The sequence below is a fragment of the Pyrus communis genome, chromosome 2 (genome assembly GCF_963583255.1).
Source record: "Pyrus communis chromosome 2, drPyrComm1.1, whole genome shotgun sequence".
NCBI lineage: Eukaryota > Viridiplantae > Streptophyta > Magnoliopsida > Rosales > Rosaceae > Pyrus > Pyrus communis.
In genome coordinates, this window is record NC_084804.1 from 16,050,299 (window position 1) to 16,074,352 (window position 24,054).

At 37.5% G+C, this 24,054-nt stretch overlaps 3 protein-coding genes across 3 annotated transcripts; 1 reads left to right on the forward strand and 2 right to left on the reverse strand.

The window, feature by feature from the left end:
• Positions 1-234: 234 nt before the first annotated feature.
• Positions 235-1,071, reverse strand: LOC137724857 (uncharacterized). Its single transcript, XM_068463520.1, has one exon. The coding sequence runs from the start codon at positions 1,069-1,071 to the stop codon at positions 235-237; it is 837 nt and encodes a 278-aa protein (XP_068319621.1).
• Positions 1,072-7,205: 6,134 nt separating this feature from the next.
• Positions 7,206-8,030, reverse strand: LOC137724858 (uncharacterized). The gene has a single exon (XM_068463521.1). The coding sequence runs from the start codon at positions 8,028-8,030 to the stop codon at positions 7,206-7,208; it is 825 nt and encodes a 274-aa protein (XP_068319622.1).
• A 2,627-nt stretch (positions 8,031-10,657) lies between these two features.
• On the forward strand, positions 10,658-13,274 carry LOC137724859 (uncharacterized mitochondrial protein AtMg00810-like). The gene is made up of 3 exons (XM_068463522.1): positions 10,658-10,728; positions 11,903-12,238; positions 12,620-13,274. Exons 1-3 carry the CDS (start codon positions 10,658-10,660, stop codon positions 13,272-13,274), a joined length of 1,062 nt encoding a protein of 353 aa, XP_068319623.1.
• Positions 13,275-24,054: the final 10,780 nt, after the last annotated feature.

The window sequence follows — 24,054 nt, forward strand, 5'->3', positions numbered from 1 at the left end:
GAGCCCACGAACATGATGATAATAGGCATATATATAGAGAAGAAAAATTGTTGAATATATTTTAGTGTTTAAGTACTAGCAAGAGTTTATGATCGTTCTAAAAATGAAATCTTTAAATCAAAGAACAAGAGTTGTTGAAATTGAGTATATCATTAATTTTGCGTAATTGATTTGAGGCCTTAAGATTTATACAAGTATATGTTTTTGATGTACAAAACCTAAAAACATAAACATCTAGTGATTTAGGACGTTGAGGAGGGAGACTCTTGTTTTGATCAATTGCCTAAATAGGCTCTCAAGTCCTTCTTCCTGATCTTGAATGCATAACTCCAACTTCTCAAGCTGGTTCTGCGCGTTCTCGGATTTGCTTGTCTTATGTAGTGCAGCATCGACTTGTGCAAATTCATTTGCCTCGGTTTCTTCCTCACATATGACCTTTTTGGTGGAAACCATCTTGGATACCAATGACCAGCTGCCTGGCTTTGACTTTGGCCCAGAGATGAAGGACAGAAGTGATTCAAACACTGCGAGAGTGATTGCTTCAACCTCTCTCAACCTGCTAATAATGGCGGCAGTCTCGGCATTGTTGCTAAGAGAAAAGAATGTGGATTTGCTTTCGATTCCCTTGAAATTCTTCATGGCCTTTTGGATTGCCTTTTTAACCATCTTTCTTGAGCTCAAGTATTTGTTAACCTCTCTTGTGAGAGCTCCAGATTCACCTCCTCGAGTTCGTCTTATGATCGATTGAAGATCCTGTATGTATGCCTTTGTTTGCAAGACGGCATCCTTAGCAGTGCTGCAAACGTCCAAGAGTCTGAGAGAGCCATCTAATAGCTCATTAGTCCATTTCTCATTCTGCTCCTGGGCCAAGGATTGTTGTGTGAGGGGAAACTTAAGCAACCTATCAACACAACCATACAAGTCTCCAAGGCTACTTAGGTTATGGTTGATCGATAAGGAAGATGTTGAGGTGGCCTTGGAAGACCTCAATCTAGACAAGTGTTCGTCAACTTCTTGAACGATCGGGTGTGGCCTTGAGGGGAAGCTGTTAGAGCGAGTGTGGAAAGCCATTGCTTCTTTGTGATTTGAGAGAAAATAGAAGAGAAGACTTTGTAGTTAATGTATGATTGAGATTGATGAGTTTCTTTCCGTATGCATATGCTTAATATAGTGTTGGTTGAGGGAGGAGACATGGGATCTCATCCACTTCAACACCAGCCAAAGGTAACATGATTTCGATTTTGATCTATGTGTTCCCTAGGCAATGTTTATGCTATGTCTCTTCCTACACCAACATACCACTTCATGAGCTAATTTATTTTGCATATAAAATCTCAAAGGACTCTATTATAATAACAATCATTCAATCATAATTAACATGTTAGACATTGATCATAAATTAAGCGAGTGATAGAACGAGTGGCATTGAGAGGCAAACACAAATCATCTCAAAGATGCTGATCAACATGTGTGATTACTTAATTATTCATCTTATTTTGCAGGTCCTTCTTCAATCACCATTGAGATGTAACATAATTTCGATTTGGATCTATATTTTCCCTAGGAAATGTCTAAACTATGTCTCTTCGACACCAGCATACCAACTCATGAGCCGATTTATTTTGTGAATTATATCTTAGAGCAAGCTTTTATAATTGAACAATCATTCAATTCCTATCAACAAATTGGACAACAATGTACAAATAAAATGTTTGACATTGCACGATTAGCATTGACACATCCTTCTCATCTGCTACAAATTATGTTATGCTGATCAATGGTGATTAGTTTATTCATCTTATTTCCATAGTTGTTGCCAAAGAAGCAGGCAAGATCTGCAATATCCATTAATTTATGACCATACATTTCTTTTACATATTGTAGAAAAATTGTATGTGGGAGACTTGATATATTGGACTGCTCTCTAAACCGGACGAAAACCAGCACAATTATCTGAGTCTTCCATGTGAGTGCCATTTATTAATTAATTTTACTGATAATTTGTTAATTTTAATCTATTATTTATAATTTCCCTTGTTGATTTAGAGATGGACTAGATTTGAATCCAACTAAGTTGTTTTGATTTTTTTTTGCAGTCCTCAAAGTGTTTTACCAGAGAATACTTCAATTGATAGTAATTCAAGTAATTCAAGTATTAATTGAGTATTGTGAAAGTATATATAGTTCTTGTATGTCTCATTCCTGCACAAGAGTTTTGGAGTAATCATTCAGTACTAATTGAATTTTCTCATCTAGTGTTAGAGGATGCAAGAAGAAAAACCCTGGATTGATCACAAGCTTCATACGTATTCAAGTAAATCTTCGAGATCTTGTATGCAGGACTCCAAATTTTGTAGTGGGTTTTATACATTCTGGATAATGTCATCAGATTCTTTGGTCTTGTGGCCAACGAGTGCAATGCTGCATCCACACTTGCAAATTCATATGCATCTGTCTCTTCTTCTTTTGCATGCTACTACCCTTGTATAGTGCAATGTGCATCAAGCTGGAGACTAGAGACCGTCCACTCGGCTTAGATTGCGTCTTCGGACCAAAGATAAAAGAGAACATGGGTTTGAGCACAGCCCGAGTAACTGCTTCCGCTTCTTTCAACATACTAACCATTCAGATTTTCTAGGCCCTGGCGAAGCACCTTTTTCATCAACATCCTGCTGCTCAAAGATTTCTTAACCTCACTTGCAAGCTCAGTTTTGCCTCCCCGTCTTCTTTGGATGATCGATACAGTTTCTATTGTGCATTATTTGATTTCGAGCAAGGTATCCTTAGCTATGCTACTTACATCCAAAGCCTAAGAGATCCATTCGGTAGCTCATTTGTCACATCCCGGGCCTTAGCTATGCTACTTACATCCAAAGCCTAAGAGATCCATTCGGTAGCTCATTTGTCAAATCCCGACCGGGTCTCGACTCCGCCTTAGCCTCGACCACGCCCTCACGGTTTTGTTTCTAGGAACTCACACGAGAACTTCCCAATGGATCACCCATCCTGAGAATGCTCTCGCTTGAACTCGCTTAACTTCATGGATCACCCATCCTGAGAATGCTCTCGCTTGAACTCGCTTAACTTCGGAGTTTCGATGAAATCCGAAGCCAGTGAGGCTTCCAAAATGCCTCGTGCTATATGGAGGTGGGTATCCTCTCCCCTGGGCGATGTGGGATCTAACATGATTGATACAATATTTCTCGTTCTATCCACAGTCTAAGGCTTGTTGAGTGAGTGGGAAAAGAAGCAGCTCATCTACACATTCATACAAATCCTTAAATCCATTTAGTTTTAGGCTGATCGATGTTGATATTGAAGGCAGCCTTCGGAAGACCTCAATCTGCACAACTGCTCACAAAATATATTAAGAGACGAGAAGATGTTTTGTTGAGCGAAAGATGTTAGAGCGAGCATGGCAATTGGATTTTTTCGCAACCATATTTTTATCAAAAGAAAAAAAGGTTTTGCCGTTGAATGTACTAGTCCAGTGATTGACCTTCCTACGCGACACCTGCTTAATATATATAAGAGGATGATGACTGACTATTCAAATATCATGTGGATAGTAGGAGACAAGAAGTATCTCTTCCTCATTATTTATCAAATGAAAGGTATTTGATCAAGAGGACTGGAACATGCATGCTACCTCAATAATGTCCATGCCGTGTTCCCCCTACCTCCCAACTCTCCTACTCACCACCCAATTTTTGTATTGTAAAAAGATCCATAAAATACACAGTGCACGAGTTGCATTGACTTTGTGTGTGATACAACAAATTGCAGTCATCATAGTTTCTCACCTACTGTTTTCTTTGTATAATGAAATTTGGATGATGGATCTGAATGCCAACCTTATCTTCCATATCTTCTTCCTCATTGTCGTTAAAATGGATGACAAAGCACCTACCAGACCTCAAATCAAGTTGTATGGATGACAGATCTTAATTTATGCAAGCTTGTTCTCTGGAATGCGTTGTAAGATATGTAGAAAATGAAAATCATTTCATTAAGAGTAAAAAGAAACAAAAAACCATGAAAATACGTATAAAACGACATAAAATCCCTGTTGGTAGGAAACGGAAGGTGGTGATTGATTTTGAAGGAGATAACTCACATAATTAATTAATGCAGAATAGTTTCTGCGAAGAGTGATACACAGAACTCGTAGTCAGGGAGGCAGGCAGGCAGAGCTGCAATGCTGGATAGAACTATTGACTTCATTTTATACATAGATGATGATACAGCACCACTCCTGAGCTACATATTTTAGGGATAGTTGTGCGACGCATCACATGGTTTGCTGCCAAACTGAAGATACTAATCTGGTATTACAAGTAAAATATATAGTTTATGGATCCCGATCGAATCATGTTTCTGCTCATTCAGCTGTGAGAGGATGAGTTGTTCTTGTCACCCTAACCATGTAAATATATAAACAGATGCCAAGGGGAAGGAAAGTACAAACTGAAAGCACCAGTTAAGCATAAAACTTCAAAGTAAAATTCCTCTTTTTCATTAAAAGAAAATGGCAGTCTTCCATGCTTGCTCAACAGATTGCCTTCAACATCATAACCTTTTGTTACAGAATTTGATAAGCAGATATGCATGCAGATTAAAAGCTTCAGCACCATCGTCCATATACCACAAACTCAGTTGACTTCAAGATTTATACGATTGTGTTGAAAGTTTTCTTCTTTTGCCACTAACTCAACAAGCCTTGGCCGAAAAGTGCGGAGACAAATGGATCAATGAATTACTAGATGGATTCTTGAGGCTCCTGGATGTGTGTGGAATCATCAAGGATGCCGCAGAAACTTCAGTCATTTATGCGCAGAAGATGGGAAGATGGCAGGAGCTTCATGAGTGAGGTTAGAAAATACCTTAGCTCTAGGAAGGATGTCAAGAAGGCAATTAGCAGGGCCTTAAGGGTCAAGGAAAGTCAAGACAAGAACCATGAGACTCCAGCTGCTGTCAGCTTGTTGAAAGGGCTAGACGCAGTCACCTTCACCATGTTTGAATCCTTCTTGTCCTTTGTAGCTGGTTCAAAATCAAATCCAACCCCTTGGCCATTAGTTTCCAAGCTGGTGTAGCCTAAAAAGAGTAGCTTGTGAGGATGAGGTGGGATACGAATGATCTTGAGAAGGTGGATGCTGCTTTGCAATCCCTTAATAGTTCGAAGTCAAGCAAATCTGGTTACACCGTGCAAGTCGACAAGTTTCAAAATTTGCTCCAAGAACTGGAGGCAAATATTCGATACTGAAAAAGGAATTGAGGGACTATTTAGGCGCTTAATCAAAGCCTGAGTCTCTCTTCTGAACATATTCAACAATTAGGCATGAAAATCATCATGCAGTATGATAGAAATCCAATTTTGTAGAGATTAATCATACTTGTATATGAAAGAGATAATTGTGTATATAATTTCCCATCAAATCCAAAAGTACTATATTCCTTTGGCACAAAATATATCTGTTCTACTCCGTTGATTTGTCCATGCTTTTTCTTATGTTAAATTCTGTCCATCTTTCTTAATTGGGCAAGACGGATGATAAACAGTGTGGATGAAGTAACTTAATGGAATGATCTTTCAAACGTTAAAAGACTTCGGGATGAATAAACCGATCCAATATTTTTCCCCTCTAAGACCAAGTTTTTCAAGCTACGCAAATTTTAGATAAAACCGGATTGGAAGTTCAAAACTTTTTGAATCCATAGATATATCTATACATTCTAATTTCCATAAACATTTTTGGAAATTTCAGATTTGGAACATAATTTTTCGCTTCAACATTGAAATTTCCACTGCATTGGACATCCGAATTTCCAATACAACTTGAGCCTTGCTGCCGTTTTATGCTTATCTAATTGTTCTCCGATACAGTCAGCCATATGTTGTACATAAGTTTTATACATTTGTCTGTCTAAAGAAATATGAACTTATCATCATTTTATATACAAAAAGGGTTCTGACCTAATGATGATGCATGCTTTGCACTTTTTATAGTCTTCGTTTTTTCCTCTAACAGGATCAGCGTACGTATGTTTGATATGATTAACTTTTTTACTACTGATCATCTTCCTTGAGACAATTGGAATTTTGACAGCCTTGAAGTTATATGATTTTCAATTTTTCACAAATCCCATGTGACTGCATTCATAAAAATTTTATAATTCTTGTCAAATTTCCTATAAGCCTTTGGAAAAGTCAGTTAATGTTGAAAATTTTGAGTAGAAATTTCATTGTCTCACATTGGACATTCCCAAAAGGTTTCCTCATTTTATAAGGCCTTGTCCCTTATAGAAAGTAATTTGAGTGATATGCCTCGGAGAATAAAATTGGGCTCATCCTTGAGGTTGGGCTTTAGAGTGTACTAATTAATTGATAATTAAATTAATAATTAATATATATATATATATATATATTAATTTAATATATATAATTAATTATCATAAGAGAGGTTCTTGGGTGTTGAAAATTAAATTCTTTAATTAATTAATTAATTTTTTTATCAACAAACTTATCTTTTCAAATGAAGTCTGTTGAGATGAAAGAACGCAGAGCAAAGCACCACTCTGTGAAAGATGACTTCCAATACATTCATCTGCATGGCATTTAGAACACAGAAAATATCAAATTCTTCTTCTACATTCCTAAACCTTCTTACTGAGAGAACCACATAGAAATTCGCCAGAAGTTAAGTTTTCTAGTGCTGGAATTCTAACTTGATCGTTGAATCCTGGTTAAGAAGACGTCCATATAACTACAAGCACTGAGTAGGGATGAAATTTCTGTTTCAAGGACATTGCGGTACGCAAGCCTCGATCTTCAAGTTGTCTGTTTTATATTTTTGTTTTTTTCATACTCTGTTAATTTTTCTATTCGCATTTATTATTTATTAGCATATATAATTTTTTATCACAGATTGTTGACATATATCCAATAGTTAATTCATTTTTTCATCTTGTCATTGTGCAATAGTAAAGTTATTTTCTGGATTGATTTCGATTTGGCCTCTTGATATGATGATATTGGAACATTTATAAGATTAATGGTAGAACTTTGTGAGCTTTGGAAAAAAATACTATTGAAGTATAAAATAAAGAGCAGTAGAAATTTACACGAAAGTATATCATTGTGTATATTCTGAGAGAAGTTGTATACAAGTATGTTTTTCATGTACAAAATCGAAAGAACTAAACATCTAGTGATTTAGGATGTTGAGGAGGGAGACTTTTGTTTTGATGAGTTGCCTAAATAGGCACTCTAGTCCTTCTTCCTGCCCTTGAATACACGACTCTAGCTTCTCAAGTTGATTCTGCGCTTTATCGGCACTTTTGTGCAGTGCAGCATCAACTAGTGAAAATTCATTGGCTTCTGTTTCTACGTTACAAGCCACTCTTTTCGGCTGCATCATCTTTGAGACCAATGACCAGCTACTTGGCTGTAACTTTGGCCCAGAAATGAAGGATAAAAGTGATTCAAAGACTGCGACAGTGACTGCTTCAACGTCTCTCAACTTGCTAATCATGGCAACTGTTTTATTGTCGTTGTTGAGGGAAGAGAAAGCTGATCTATTTTTCATTCCCTTCAGATTTACCATAGCCTTTTGGATTGCCTTCTTCACCATCTTCCTAGAGGCCATGTATTTCCTGACCTCACTTGTGAGTGCAGATTCACCTCCCCGCCTTCTTATGATCGACTGAAGATCCTGTATGCATTCCTTGGTTTGCGACAGGGAATACTTGGCAGTGCCACAAACCTCCAAGAGTCTGATAGAGCCATCTAATAGCTCATTAGCATATTTGTCATTCTGCTCTTGGGACAAGGCCTGTTGAGAGAGGGGCAACTGAAGCAAATTCTCTACACAATAATGCAAGTCTTGGAGGCCACTTAGCTTGTCGCTGATAGATGATGATAAAGTGGAGGTGGCCTCAGAAGACCTCAATCTGCACAAGTGTTGATCGACTTCTTGAACGATCGGGTGTGGCCTTGAGGGGAAGCTGTTAGAGCGAGTGTGGAAAGCCATTTCTTCTTTATGATTTGAGAGGAGATAGAACAGAAGACCTTGAAAGTTTTGGTTAATGTACAATTGAGATTGATGAGTTCCTTTCTGTCTGCATCTGCTTAATATATAGTGTTCGTTAAGGGAAGGGGACATGAAAGCTCATTAACTTCAATCAGCAGTGAGTCGTAACATAATTTCGATTTGGATCTGTATGTTCCCTAGGCAATGTCTAAGAAATGTCTCTTCCCGGACTAGCATACCAACTCACGATCACTGATTCATTTTTCATATCAAATCATTTATTGAACAGAAAACTATAAATTAAATATGTGCCATTGCACGATTAGCTTCGTAATGGTGTCTACAGATACGTGGAGAGGCAAAAACCATGCATCGTAGCCATCTGTCTAGTCGCAACAAACTCTATTTTTCTGATCGATGTATGTGATTAATTAGTTTATTCGTTTTATTTTCATGGTTGTTGCAGAAGGAGCAGGCAAGATCTGCAATATCCATTAATTTATGACCATGCATTGTTTTGCACACTGTAGAGAAATGGCATGTAGCAGACTTGATGAATTGGACTGTTCCCTAAACAGAACGAATTACCAGCACAGTTATCCGAGTCTTCCATGTGTGTGCCATTAATCAATTACGCCCACGGATTTGTTAATTTTAATTCGTTTTGGTTCTGAAAACTTGTCTAGTGGTTAGAGTTTTCTTACAACTCTTTGAGTCAGTGAAATAAAATGCAAGGCTTCAGTAAATTTTACGAGATTACAAAAGCAGTTCAAGATTAAATTGATTTGTGAAAATTACTTCATTTCAAGTAAATCGTGGAAAAAGAAGTTTCAATTGAGTATCTGAGAAAGTATATTATACATGTATATCTCATTAATATACAAGTATGAACCAATAGAAATTTGGATGAATCATCCCGTACTAATCAAATTTTCTAATCTTGTGGTTGAGGATGTTGAGAACGGAAACTCTAATTTTGATCAAACGCATTGAAATGTGTTCTAGTAACTCTTCTAGATCTTGTATGTGTTAGTATTAAGTGTTTTAGCTGAAATAAATTTATTCATTTTACTTGTTTTAATCAAAGCCCTTGGATTACATTCCAAATGGATGCTCTAGATTAAGTTAGAGTAAGTGATGTTGAGTGCCACATGTAACTATCTCACATGATAGATGAAATGAATGGTTGTGATCATTCTTTCTGTTGTAAGAGAGAGTGAGATTATTCCTTCAGATAGGAATGGTCATATCCTGATTGCTTTGTAGAGAGAATCAAGGAAGGGAATGAAATCAGCTTTACACTCATCACTATGAATGCTCTCTGCACCTTTCAATTTTCCTTTCTTCTAGAAATTCACACAAACTCCATTGAATCACAACATAAAACCTATAATCTAACATGGCCTCGGAGCCAGGTTTCATCATCTGCAACTGGGCGTGAATCTGTGAAACTTGCAATGAAGAACTCAAACTGACCATCGAGCTTCGTTGCTGAAGGAAACCCAGAGAAGAAATCTCAGTGACCTTGGATTAAGTCTCATATGGTTGGATCAAGTGGTGCTGATCTTCGAGCACCAGTGTTCAATGGAGACAACTTCGATTTCTGGTAGATTCGGATGAAGACCATATTCAGGTCTCACGAACTCTGGGATATCGTCAAGAAAGGCTTCGTTACTCCGGCGAAGAAGGAGGAAGAACTCACAGAAGATGAGAGCAAGCTGTTGAGGGAAAGCATTGTCAAAGATGCAAAGGCACTCGGAATCATCCAAAGGGCGGTTTCCGATTAGATCTTCCGAAGAATCGCCATCCAAGAAACTGCTAATGCTGCTTGGAATGTCTTGAAGCAAGAATTTGTGGGAGATAGACAGGTAAGAGCTGTGAAACTCCAAGGCTTACGCCGAGATTTGGAATATACTAGAGTGGGTGAAAATAAAGCTTTCTCTACCTATCTAGTTAGGCTATTTAATGTCAAATGAGAAGTTATGGAAAGGATATTGGTAATCAAAGAATTATCCAAAAGTTGCTAATAAGCTTACCTAGATCATATGATAGTATTGCTTCTGTGATTGAAAATACTAAGGATCTAGCGACTGTTGATGTTCAAGATGTAGTAGTTATCCTAAAGGGGTATGAACAAAGGATTGATAGGCATGCTGAAAATCAAACTGAAAAAACATTTGCTAGTTTTAGTATTGCTCCAAAGCAAAATAAGTATAATGGGAATCAAGGGTTCAAGCCACATAAGAATTGGAAGTCAAAATGGAAGAAAAGGGATAATAGACCTGCAAATCAAGCTAGAAAAGCTGTAGGTACCTCTGAGGGAGCTAAGAATCCTTGTATACACTGTGATAAGTTACATTTTGGTGAATGTTGGTTCAAAGATAAGTCTAGGTGTCACAATTGCAATAAGTTGGGGCATCTGGCAAAGGATTGTCGTGGCAAAAAATAGAGGGTTAACCAACATGTAAACTTTGTTAATCAAGTCAATGTTACACCTACAATGTTTTATGTTTGCAATAATGCCAAAGTGAAGAAATGTGAAGATACATTGTATGTAGACAGTGGGTGTAGCAACCACATGATTGGAATGGAGGATCTGTTGGTTGACATTGATTGCTAAGGTTGAAATGGGCACTGGCCAGCTTATTGAGGTCATAGGCAAGGGAAATTTGGTAGTTGAAACCAAAATGGGGAAAAGGTATATTAAGGAAGTGATGTTAGTTCCAAGTTTAAAAGAAAACTTACTCAATGTAGGACAGATGATGGAAAATGGTTACTTTCTAGTGTTTGGTGGAACAACTGCTGAAATATATGATGCTAGCTCTATGTCTAATTTGGTAGCCAAAATACCAATCAAAGGAAACAGGAGTTTCCCCTTGAAACTTTAACTTGAGATGCAGATTACTCTAAAAGCTAGTGTGTCAGTGTTCTGCAATTTGGCATAGAAGGCTAGGACATTTGAATATAAGCAGTCTAAGGCAACTCAAAAAACAAGATATGGTGTTGGGATTGCTTGAACTCAAAATGGCAGATGAGATATGTGAAGGATGTGATATTGGGAAGCATTGCAGAGATGCATTTCTAAAGGAAGCATCATGGATGGCTTCTCTCCCTCTAGAACTCATTCACTCAGATATCTGTGGGCCTATGCAAACTACTACTAAGGCTGGAAATAGGTATTTCCTTACCTTTATAGATGACTACACTCGAATGTGTTAGATCTATTTCTTGAGAAACAAGTATGAGGTGTTTGGTATTTTCAAGAAATTTAAGGCCACAGTTGAATTACAAAGTGGTTACTAGTTGAAGAAGTTGAGAAGTGATAGAGGAGATGAGTATACATCTGCTGAATTCAGAGAGTTTTGTGAAGAAATAGGCATGCAAAGACAGTTAACAGTGGCCTACACACCACAACAAAATGATGTGGCTGAGAGGAAGAATATAACCATAGTGGAAATGGCAAAATGTATGATGGTTGAGAAGGGTGTTCAATTTGATTTTTGGGCAAAAGATGTCAACACAGCCGTGTACATATTGAACAAATGTCCCACTAAGGCTCTTGATAAGAATACCCCATTTAAGGCATATAGTGGGTGGAAGCCAAGAATCAAACACTTGAAGATCTTTGGTTCTATATGTTATGCACATATTCCAAATCATCTTAGGCAGAAGCTAGATGAAACCAGTACTAAATGCATTTTCTTGGGGTATGGCACATGTGAGAAAGGTTATAGACTTTATGACCTTGTTTCAAAGAAGATAATTGTGTCAAGGGATGTGATAGTTGATGAAAATGCCAGCTGGAATTGGAAATCTCAATCTAAAAATACCATCAATATACCAATGCTTGAAATGTAAATATGTGAACAAAGGGAAGAAGGAAGTTCAAGTGATAGATGTAATGTAAATGATGAATCTCTGATACCAGCATCTGAAACCTGTGAGTTAATTGAAAATGGCTCAAGGTTGGTTCCAATGCAGAATAACACAGGTCCCCAAGACTATGATCACACTCCATTGAAGTTCAAAAGCTTGACAAAAGTGTATGCCAAATGCAATTTGTGCATAGTTAAGCCTGAGAACTTTGAGGAGGCAGCAAAAGATGAGTCATGGAAGAAGGCAATGAAGGCAAAAATTGCTATGATAGAGAAGAACTGCACTTGGGAACTTGTGGACAGACCATTTGATAAACCAGTAGTTGGTGTTAAGTGGATCTACAAGACAAAATGAAACCTAAATGGGTCTATACCGAAGAATAAGGCAAGGTTGGTTGCTAAGAGATACTCTTAGAAGCCTAAAGTCAATTTCAATGAGACATTTGCTCCTGTGGCAAGGCTTGACACTATTAGAACTCTAATTGGGCTTGCTGCACATAAAGGATGGAGGTTGTTCTAACTTGATGTGAAATCTGCATTCTTGAATAGGGTTCTAAATGAAGAAGTATATGTAGACCAGCCACTTGGTTTTGTAATTGAAGGCAATGAGGATAGGGTTTAAAAGCTGAAGAAGGCCTTGTATAGGTTGAAACAGGCACCAAGGGACTGGTACAAAGAGATTGACTCTTATTTTTTCTATTCTGGTTTTCATAGAAGTCCAAGTGAGGCAACCCTCTACATCAAAGCATTTGAGGCAGGAATTCTCATTGTTTCTTTGTATATTGATGACATTATATACACAGGGAGTTCTAGTGCATTAATGGATGAGTTTAAGGCAAAAATGATGGGAAAGTATGAAATGTCAGACTTGGGACTATTGCACCATTTCTTGGGGCTTGAAGTCATTCAAACGGAAGGCTGTATCTTTTTGCATCAAAAGAAATATGCAAGGACTTTATTGGAGAAGTTAAGATTGAATGATTGCAAACCTGTTGCAACTGCACTTGCAGCAAATGAAAAACTTAGTAAGATTGATGGGAGTGAAATGGCTGATGAAAGTCTTTATAAACAGATGGTTGGTAGCTTCCCGTACTTAACAGCTACAAGACTTGACATTATGTTAGCTGCAAGTTTGCTAGCTCGATTCATGCACAATCTAACTAGAAAACACATGGGAACTACAAAGAAGGTGCTGAGATATATCCAAGGATCACTGGACTATGGAATTGCATATGAGAAAGGCAAAGATGTTGTGCTTATTGGCTATTGTGATAGTGACTGGGCAGGGAGTGAAGATGACATGAAAAGCACTTCTGGATATGCTTTTAGTTTTGGTTCTGGAGCATTTTCTTGGGCTTCAATCAAATAAAGCAATGTAGCACTGTCAATTGCAGAGGCTGAGTATGTTAGTGCTGCAAAAGCAACTGCTTAAGTCATCTGGTTAAGGTTTGTTCTCTAAGATTTTGGAGAGGAACAAGTGGAGCCTACTCAAATCCTATGTGACAACACCTCTACCATTGCAATCTCAAAGAATCCAGTGGCACATTACAAGACAAAGCATATAAACAGAAGGTTTCATTTCATCAAAGATGCACTGTAGAATGGTGAAGTTGATCTGATCTATCGCAGAACTGAGGAACAAGTTGCTGACATATTTAAAAAAGCCTTGGCAAGGGATCGATTTGAGTATTTAAGGAAAGCTTTGGGAGTGATTTCAGCTAAAAACTTAGAAGGGAGTGTTAGTATTTAAGTGTTTTAGCTGAAATAAGTTTATTCATTTTACTTGTTTTAATCAGAGCCCTTGGATTACATTCCAAATGGATGCTCTAGATTAAGTTAGAGTAAGTGATGTTGAGTGACACATGTAACTATCTCACACGATAGATGAAATGAATGGCTGTGATCATTCTTTTTGTTGTAAGAGAGAGAGAGTGAGATTATTCCTTCAGATAGGAACTGTCATATCCCGATTGCTTTGTAGAGAGAATCAAGGAAGGGAAAGAAATCAGTTTTACACTCATCACTGTGAATGCTCTCTGCTACTTTCAATTTTCCTTTCTTCCAGAAATTCACACAAACTCCATTGAATCACAGCATAAAACCTATAATCTAACAATATGCAGGACTCCAAATTTTGCAGATGCTCTTGCGCATTCTCAATAATTTCATCAGACTTATGACCAACAAATGAGTTCAATGGCATACACTTTTGCAAATTCATTTGCATCTTTTTCTTCTTCTTTGCATGCCGCTACGCCTTTCATAGTGCGTCAAGTTGGATACAATCATACAAGAGACCATCCACTTGGCTTTGATTGTGTCTTTGGACCCGAGATATAAGTGAACATGGATTTAAACATGGTCTGAGTAACTGCTTCTGTGTCTTTCAACATGCTAACCGTACGTAGCCTCAGCCTCATTCTGCTTATTCAAGGGAGAAACACCCTTCAAATATCCTAAGATTTTCCAAATGACCTTTTTCATTACCTTCCTCGTTGTCAAGAATTTCTTAACCTCACTTGCAAGCTCATTTTTGGCAATGCTACATTTATCCAAAAACCTAAGAATCCACCCATTGATACAATACTCTTCATTTTGCCAATGTGCTAGCGCTTATCGAGTGAGTGGAAACAAAAGCAGTTCATCTACACAATCATATATACAAATCCATTAACGCGAGTAAATTTTTGTGTCAAAATTGAGGATGAAGAGCTGGGTTCGGAAGACCTCAATCTGCACAGCTGCTCATCAAATTGGAGATAAGAGGGTGTTTTGATGAGGGAAAGTTCTTGGAGCACGCATGGCATGCAATTGGGTTTTGTCGCGGCCATTTTTTTCTATCGGAGAAGGGAGAAGTTTTGCAGCTGAATGTACAAGTCTAGGGATTTACCATCCTTCCCCAGCATCTTCTTAATATATACAAGATGATGATGACTTACTATTTGAATATCATGGGGATAGTAGGAGAAAAGAAGAATCTCTTGCTTACAATTTGCATGCCAACTCAACACCATCCGTGCCATGTTTCCCTGCCACCAACTCTCCAACTCACTACCCATTTCCTTTTATTTGTTCTGCCACAAGAAATGGCACTGCACGAGTGTTATTGACTATGTGCGACACAAGAATTGGCCTTCACCATAGTCTCTCACCTTCTGCCTTCTTTGTATAAAAATGAAGTTTGGATGACAGACCAGAAAACTGTCCTACAACTCATTAGTTTCCAAGATTCGAATATTTTCTCAATGTTCAGAAGATGATTAAACACAAATACTTAAAGATAATAGAGAGTTCGAGACTCACATGGTAATTCCAGCAGAAGTAGGGTTTAGGCTTCACGCGTACAGATTTGAATCTTCACATGGTTCTTTTTCTATGCGAGGAATAGCCCCACATAATAAACCTAGCTATTTGCTTATAGACTGGACTATTTTCTTGCATAATAGAAATATATACAGTGAGGGATTATGCAGATCTTGCCTCCTCTGAACACTCACAATTTAATGGACCAATGAAAACAATGATAATTGAAAGAGAAATGCACTTCCTCAAGAAAAACAAAGGGAATATATATAACTCGGTAGATAGATATTGAAACATTGAGTGATTATATTGTTTAGTTAGAAAAGTTAGTATGCGCTTGGAGAGAGATACAAGAAGATGTCGATCTATTCTGCTAATCTAGATTAGTAAACTAGTGTGTTTTAATGGGCCCCACAAGATTTAAGGGTTTTTATCACAAATGGTCATTGAAATTGACTCACACCATCAATATGGTCCCTGAAATTGAAAATCAATCAATGTAGTCCTTGAAAATAAGTGTCGCAAATCAATATGATCCTTCCGCCACAATTTTGTAAAAAAAATTTGTTATGTGCTGATGTGGGTTTAATAATTAATTAAAAAAGTTGTCTGAATAACTTTTTGCACAATGATAGGGCCTACTCCAAAGAGAGCTCCCTTCCATAAATTCTCAAAGGCACAAGGTAGCCTAAAAGGGGGTGTGAAAATAGTTTTCAACCAACAATGGACGCACCTCAGTTATAACCTCATTATCTCAAGGCAGATCTCGTTGTTCTTTGCATCACCAAACCACCAGGGAAGCGTCGAACAAGCTCTCCAAGATTGAGGATGTTGATCGCCTAAATGTTAACGGTGATGTCCCAAAAGTCGTTGCCAATGGGACAAGCCGTCACCAAAGGTGATCTCAATCCAGGTTCAATTCAGTGAAGGGTGTCGAAGTGTGTAAAGATGGGTGTATTGAGATTTTTTTTAGATAATAAAGAGTGAAGGAGGTATAGAAATGTGAACCAGGATCGGAGGTGATTGCAGGACTGGGTTTTTGGGTTGACAATTTTTACATTAACTATTAAATTATTAAGCCTATTTGTAATTTTTTTTAATTTAATTAGACTTGTGTGACCTATTTATGTGTCACATCAACACGTAATAGAATTTTTGACATAATTGTGACGGAATTACTAAATTGATTTGAAGGTTTTTATCACCAATGGTCCCTGAGATTGACCAAACTAATCATTTTGGTCCCTCACTTTCAAAATCAATCAATGTCGTCCCTGACATTCACCACCGCATATCAATTTGGTTATTCCGTTTAGATTCCGTCAACTATTCATTTAGTTTGCATGTGGGACTCACAAATCCAATAAAATGGTGACACGTGGATTACACAAAAGAAGAGTTTTTATCACCAATGGTCCCTGACATTGATCAAACTCGTCATTTTGGTCCCTGAGTTTCAAAAATCAAAAAATTTGGTCCCTAACTTTCACCACTACACATCAATTTAGTCATTCCGTTAAAATTTCGTCAATATTTTTTGTTAGTGTGATAATATGATCCCACTTGTCCAATCATATAACGCCACATGAATTAACTATAAAAAAATATTTTTTTTAAGATTTAAAACTAAAAGTACTATAAGAAATTGAAAACAAAAACTAAAAGAAAGAAAGAAAGAAAGAATTAAAAAAATAATAAAAAATAAAAAAATACATCAGCGCCTTCATCTAGGTATGCTAAAAAAGAAAAGGGAGGCACACACCACTAAAGCTCTTATCCTCCGTGAACTCACTACTCATTCTCTCTAGTTGGTTGTAGTCCTATCAAATTTTGATTCGATTTTATCAAATTTAGATTGAATCTTATTTTCCAATTGGGATTATGGGATGCGAGAGAAATGTTAGCGTGGAATACTCGCCAGTTGGTTCACTCTAAAAAAAAAAAATTAGTTTCTTATAGTTAATCCACTTGGCAACATATGATTGGACTAGTGGGACCACATCAGCACACTAACAAAAAATATTGACGAAACTTTAATGGAAAGACTTTATTGATGTGCGATAGTGAAAGTCAAGGACTAAATTTATCGATTTTTGAAACTTGGGGACCAGAATGAGGAGTTTGATCAATGTCAGGAACCATTTGTGATAAAAAAAAAAAAAAGCCTTCTTTTGTATAATCCACGTGTCACCATTTTATTGGATTTGTGGATCCCACATACAAACTAACAAAATAATTGACGGAATCTAAACGGAATGACCAAATTGATGTGTGGTAGTGAATGTTAGGGATGACATTGATTGATTTTGAAAGTGAGGGACCAAAATGATGAGTTTGGTCAATCTCAGGGACCATTTGTGATAAAAACTCTTGATTTGAGACACTTACTTGAGGGACTAAATTGATCAAATTTCGATTTCAAGGACCATTTTGATGTCGTGGGTCAATTTTAGAGACCATTTTGATGTCATGGGTCAATTTCAAGGACCATTTGTGAGAAAAAGGACTTATGTGGCCTATTTATATGCCACAGCAACACTTAACAAATTTCTTAACAGAATTATGACGGAATGACTACATTGATCTGCGACACCTATTTTCAAGGACTAAATTGATTGATTTTCAATTTCATGGATCATTTTGATGGTGAGAGTCAATTTCAGAGACAATTTGTGATAAAAACCCTAAAAATATATACTCCTTCGACTCAAACATATCACTGCCTAGTCCGTCAGTTTATTTCTCCACTTCAGTAACTTCTTCATGGAATGATCCCTTTCGAAGGTTAAAAAACTTGAGGTTGAATAAACTGAACCGTTTGTTTTTCTTCTCAAAGATAGCTTTTCAACAGGTTTAAAAACTCATAATGGATTCGGTATTTCGTGCAACTTAATTGAAATTGTAGTCGCCAAGATTCCAATTGTCTGAACATTTATAAGGTGATAAACACGGATGATTAATGATAATCGAGATATACATGGTAGATCCAGCGATAGCAAGAATAAAATTTCAACATGTACAGATTTGAATCTCCACATGGTTGAAATTCTTTGTGGGGAACCAGTCTATAATGAGCCTATTTTCTTATTAGCTTGGATTATTTTCTTGCAAAGACAAGAGAAAAGGCATTTGCAGATCTTGCCTCCTCAAAACAATCACAATATCATTTATTAATCGGATAAAATCATTATGAAATGGAAGTGCAGCAATATAATATAGAAAATAAAAATGCATTGCATGAAGGAAACAAAGAAAAATGAACATGCATGTATATGATATAAATGCCCAGTTGGTAGGAATTGAAATGTGAGATATTCAGAAATAGATAATATGACCCCATGATTTTAATTCATTAATTAATTAAAAATATGGCGTTACGCCGTTGAATTATATATTTTCTGTGCAGAGTTGAATTCGTCCCTATAGAGCAGGCAGGTAGAGCTGGAAAGCTGGATAGAAGATTTATTGTCTAACTTTTATGTACATAGAATTGATATAATACCACTCGTGAGCTACATATTTTATGATTTTATAGTATCAAATACACGTACGCTACCCGATTCATTTCAAATCAGAAGTTAATAATGTAGATGGGCGATGGGTTTTTGCGATCAGCCGGTGGGAACATTGCATAAACATCGGTGATACAGTTTTTGGATCCATATCAAAATCATGTTGCCACTAACACCTATAGTACGTTGGACATTCAACTGTAACTAAGAACATCGTCTCCTCTCTTCCGACAGAAAAAATGGCTGCCTCACATATCCATGCTTACAGCTTACCTTCAATGTCACACAAGTTTGTGACAGAATTTGAGAAGCAACTGTGCAGATTAAATTAAGGCTTCAGAAACGACCTCTTCATCATCATCCATAAGCCACAATCTAGGCTTCAAGATTTACACGATTGTGATGAAAATTTTCTTCTTTTGCCGCTCGCTCAGCAGGCCTTGGCCTAGGAGTGTGGAGACAAATGGACTAATGAAATACTAGGTGGATCTTTGTGATACAACCCTTACTCTGCTTCTTGAGCATCTCCAGCGGAGTCCCTAAATAGGGACAATCACCGTATAAATGGGTATAAAAAAATATAAGAACAAATGAATCTCCAATGAATCGAAAATAGAGTCCCTAAAATATAGGGACTCACCTGATACATAATGTATATGTGCACCTTCAGTGGAAAACAGGGCTCACAATTTTGATTGAAGATTTTAAGCTTTTAATACTTTTAATTAATTAAAAAAGATTAACATAAACAAAAAAAATGTGCACGTAATCAAATTATCACATAAAATCATAAAAACTTCAAATTTATGGATTTTACTATAAGGACTCAACCATTGGAGGCAATATTTCCTGAAGGACACAAAGATTCCCTTTAAGTCCTTAAATGAGTACTCAAAAGTGGTGGTGGGAGTTCCTAAATAAGAACTCTCATTGGAGATGCTCTTACTCAATCTAATAGTAAACTGGGTATTTCATTACAATATCAACTTATACAACATCTTTCCTTTTACAGCTTATCCTTATATATTAACTATATAGCCTATCTTGCAAGCTACTTACTAACAACCTTCTCTAACAAACTTATCCACTTAATAACTATATTTCATCCTAGTCAGCCCATCCACATCACTGATTCAACATGCTGAGTCAGCAATTACATGGAAATCCTATCAATACCCTCCTCAAAACAAGGCTTGTATTACAAGACTTAATACAAAACAAAACAGTCTAAACAAAATGAATACAACTAATAGCAACACATTAACAGAATTCCAAAATGTCAATAACACATCACAGCTGAGCCACTATTGGAAGTTGGCCTCTTAGTCTTGAATAATTCTCTCACAGCTGAACATGATTCTGCCACTGCACTAAGACTTCAGTAGTTGTTGTAGCGCCCTTCTTCACCATTTTCTTGTCTAATTTGCCACTGGAACATCTTGAAGAATGCCATCATCAGTAAGAACTAGTAACTGAATAGTAGGTTGAATAACAGGTCCCAAATGTTTCTTAAGGCATGAAACATGAAAGACTAGTAATTTGGAATTCTCAGGGAGTTTGAGCTTGTATGCCACTATGCCAATCTTTGCCAAAACTTCAAAAGGACCAAAAAATCGAGGCTGAAGCTTGTGAAATGGGTGAAAAGCCAATGACATCTGCTGATAGGGTACTAATCTCAAATACACTAAATCACCAACTTGAAATACCCTCTCAGTCTTGTGTTTATTTGCTTGTACTATCATCCTCTTTTGAGCAGCTTCCAAATTTGCTTTTAACAGGGATAGGATCCTGTTTCTCTCCAATAAACTTCTATCAACCATTTCAAGTTTAGTAGTACATGCTTCATAGATAGATATTTCAGGTGGTGGTTAACCATAAGGACATAGTTTGGTTGTAAAATAGTGAGCAGTGTTATAACTGTGACATCCCACATCGCCCAGGGGAGTGATCCTTAAATGTATATTCCCATCCCTACCTAGCACGAGGCCTTTTGGGAGCTCACTGGCTTCGGGTTCCGTAGGAACTCCGAAGTTAAGCGAGAAGGGGGCTAGAGCAATCCCATGATGGGTGACCCACTGGGAAGTTGCTCGTGAGTTCCCAAAAACAAAACCGTGAGGGAATGGTAAGCCCAAAGCGGACAATATCGTGCTATGGTGGTGGAACGGGCCCGGGAAGTGATCCGCCCCAGCCCGGGATGTGACAATAACTCTACTCGGCTCAGGGTAACCAATTTGTCCATTTCTTGGGTTGTAAACTGCAAAAAAAAAAAAAAAAAAAAACCTCAGATAAGTCTCTAAACATTTGTTTACCACTTCTGTCTATCCATCTGTCTGTGGATGATGGCCTTAATTGTAATTGTGAAATCCCATCCCCGAAATTTCACTATTCATTACGTATCTCGTTATTTAAATTTGTATTTCATATTTACGTTATCTTTATTAGTTCATTTTAATTCCGTAAATTTTAGGAATTTAATTGAATAGTTATCAGGTTTGAAATCTTCATAATTAATCTTTAAAATTCGTTGACCTTTCGAGGTCAAAAGTAATGTTTTTGTTATAATCTCGAAACCACGAACGGATAGGCGAAAGCTATTTGCGAATCCGGATTTTAGCAGTATAGTTACGGACATTTGAAGTCATTTTACTAAACTATAGATTTTAAATTAATTAGAACTCCCACCATATGGGAATGGTAACCAATCAAAGGTGAGGATCGGCCCAATCAGGTACCAGTTTAAGGGGCCAATCAGAAGTGAGGGAGGGGAATAATGACCAATTAGGAAGAGAGAGAAAGGACCTTCCCTCTTCCCATCAACCCGTGTACCCGCGGCCAACCCGGTTTGATTTCGGCGATTTTTGCCATTTTTTCCACTGAAATTCACACATCCACCTCCTGCAACCTCTTCCACAACCTCCCCTCTACCATTCCCGCCCAAGATCGAAGGGTTTTAGGTCCAAATTCGCAAGGAACTTCACCGGAGCACTGGAGGTACTCGACGGCGATCCCGCAGTTCTGGTGAGTTGCACCACCCACCACCACCCTTAATCAATTCCCCTCCGACAGGTGCGAGCCAATTTGGGGCCATTCCTGGCCAAATTGGACTTAGCAACATGTATAAAACTTGTTATACTTATTGAGATCTTCATTCTGCTAAAATTTGGTAATTTTTGGAAAAAGTCAAATTTTTCGATGAGTCGGGGCGGTCAGCTGCTGGGTGCGGCGGCGCATGGGCCAAGACACCATTTGACTTCCTTAGGCTAAATTGGATGCCCTGATTCCATATGTGACGTCCGATTGATGAAATCTCATTATATGACTATAGTTTTGATAGAGACTGCCACTTGGTCATTATATGAATCGACGATCCAACCGTTGGATCGTCACTAAACTTTAATACGTAATAGTATGTAATATTTTAGAACAATAGGAACTTATGAATTGGGAATCTAACGTACGGATCTTCCCAAATTGGATTTCTAAGTTTGTTAAATCAACGTTGACTGCCACTTAATCTTAGCGATTGGCGGAGATCCAACCGATGGATCACAATGAATTTTTAGTATGTTGTTCTATGAGCATAATGAGGACCTTAAGAAGTTATGGATCTGCAATCTGATGTGCGGATTTTTCAAATTGAATTGCTAGGGTTGCGGACCCTGACAATTAACCTTTGACCGACAGTTGACTTTTGGTCAACTGGTACCAAATCATTCTAGAATGTCCTAGATGATGTGTACAAGCTACGATTACGTGTTCTATCGATAAATTCTAATAAGTGATTTGATATTTGTTCTAGGCGACGATCATTCGTGGACGTCTCGATATTCGAGCTAGGGATTCGTAGTACAAGCTCCAAGTGAGTGACTTTAATATATGTGATATTGGTGATTACCCTGTTTTTGTAATTGTTATCATGTGTGGATATGACTTGGTTTTATAAATATGATTTCTATTGAATTGTTATATTTAATACTTAGCCATCGATTTATGTTTATGAAATGAGATTTGACGTGTATATTTGAAATATGGTTTGATTTGTATGATTGGCATGTTGTGATGAAATGTGAGCGCTAGTAGTGGACGGTTAACCCATTGTGATGGGGATTTGTTGCTTCGATATTGTTTCATTTCCCACTTCGTTGATTCGTTCTAAATTTAGTATTTGTGCCTTGTTTCACTTTGTTGAGCTTTTGTAAATTGAGTAACTTGTGCCTTGTCTCGTTTCTTTGAGCCATTGTACATTATGGTTGTTGGCCTTCCACTCAATTCGTTGAGTGATCTGAAACTGGGTTTTCGCTGGGGTTCCGTTGAATGGTTCGGTTCCCTGCTTCGTCTGGATTCCTTTGAGTGGTCGGAAATCCCTGTGCTCCACAATTCCGTTGAGTGGTCCAGAATCGTATCCAACTTGGATTCGAAGAATTTGAAGCAAATTCTTGATGAAAAGAATTGGGAATGAAATTAGGGTTTGGACCCGTTGGTAGATTTGGATCTGCGTGTGTTGCTTAAGAGGATTCTTCTATTGACCCGCTACCCTTCGAAGATAAGGATTGCAGTTGTTGAATAATCAGCTCATGAATAGCTCGGAACTCCATTCTTGATTCTTGGAACTCATTTCTGGATTCTTAGAATTCTTGCTGAAAATCAGCAAACAAGGATTCAAGCTTGGACACATGCGATTCCATTGTTCGTCTAGAAGCGAGACGAGTCATACAAGAGAAGGATCAAGTCAGGATCGAAAAGCACCGGCTCTGATACCAATGATAGCCAATGATACAACCCTTACTCTGCTTCTTACTCAATGTAACACTAAACTGCGTATTTCATTACAATATCAACTTTTACAACATCTTTCCTTTTACAGCTTATCCTTATATAGTAACTATCTAGCTTATCTTGCAAGCTACCTACTAACAACCTTCTCTAACAAACTTATCCACTTAACAACTATATTCTATCCTAGTCAGCTCGTCTACATCATTGATTCAACATGCTGAGTCAGCACTTACACAGGAATCATATCACTTCGAGCCTCCTAGATGCGTGTGGTATCATTAAGGATGCCTTGTTGAAAACAGAGGAGGGGGCACACATGAATTGCAATCAGTTATGTGCAAAACATGCGGATGTGACACGAACTTCACAAGTAAGGTCAGAAAATACCTTACCTCTAGGAAGCATGTCAAGAAGACAATCAAGGCCTTAAAAATCACCAGCGGAAACAAGAACTTTGAGAATCCAGCTGTGGTTACAATGTTGAAAAGTTAGATGCAGTCACTGGTGCAGTGTTTGAATCCTTCACAGCTGGTACAAATTCGAGATCTAAGTCAAGCA

Excerpts from the sequence above, each read along its gene's own strand:
- LOC137724859 (XM_068463522.1), top strand. The coding sequence starts at position 10,658 with ATGGGCACTGGCCAGCTTATTGAGGTCATAGGCAAGGGAAATTTGGTA. Across the intron at positions 10,729-11,902 it reads GAAACCAAAATGGGGAAAAG|GGAAGAAGGAAGTTCAAGTG; the intron begins GTATATTAAGGA and ends ATGTGAACAAAG. Across the intron at positions 12,239-12,619 it reads AAACCAGTAGTTGGTGTTAA|AAGTCCAAGTGAGGCAACCC; the intron begins GTGGATCTACAA and ends TGGTTTTCATAG.
- LOC137724858 (XM_068463521.1), bottom strand. The coding sequence starts at position 8,030 with ATGGCTTTCCACACTCGCTCTAACAGCTTCCCCTCAAGGCCACACCCG.
- LOC137724857 (XM_068463520.1), bottom strand. The coding sequence starts at position 1,071 with ATGGCTTTCCACACTCGCTCTAACAGCTTCCCCTCAAGGCCACACCCG.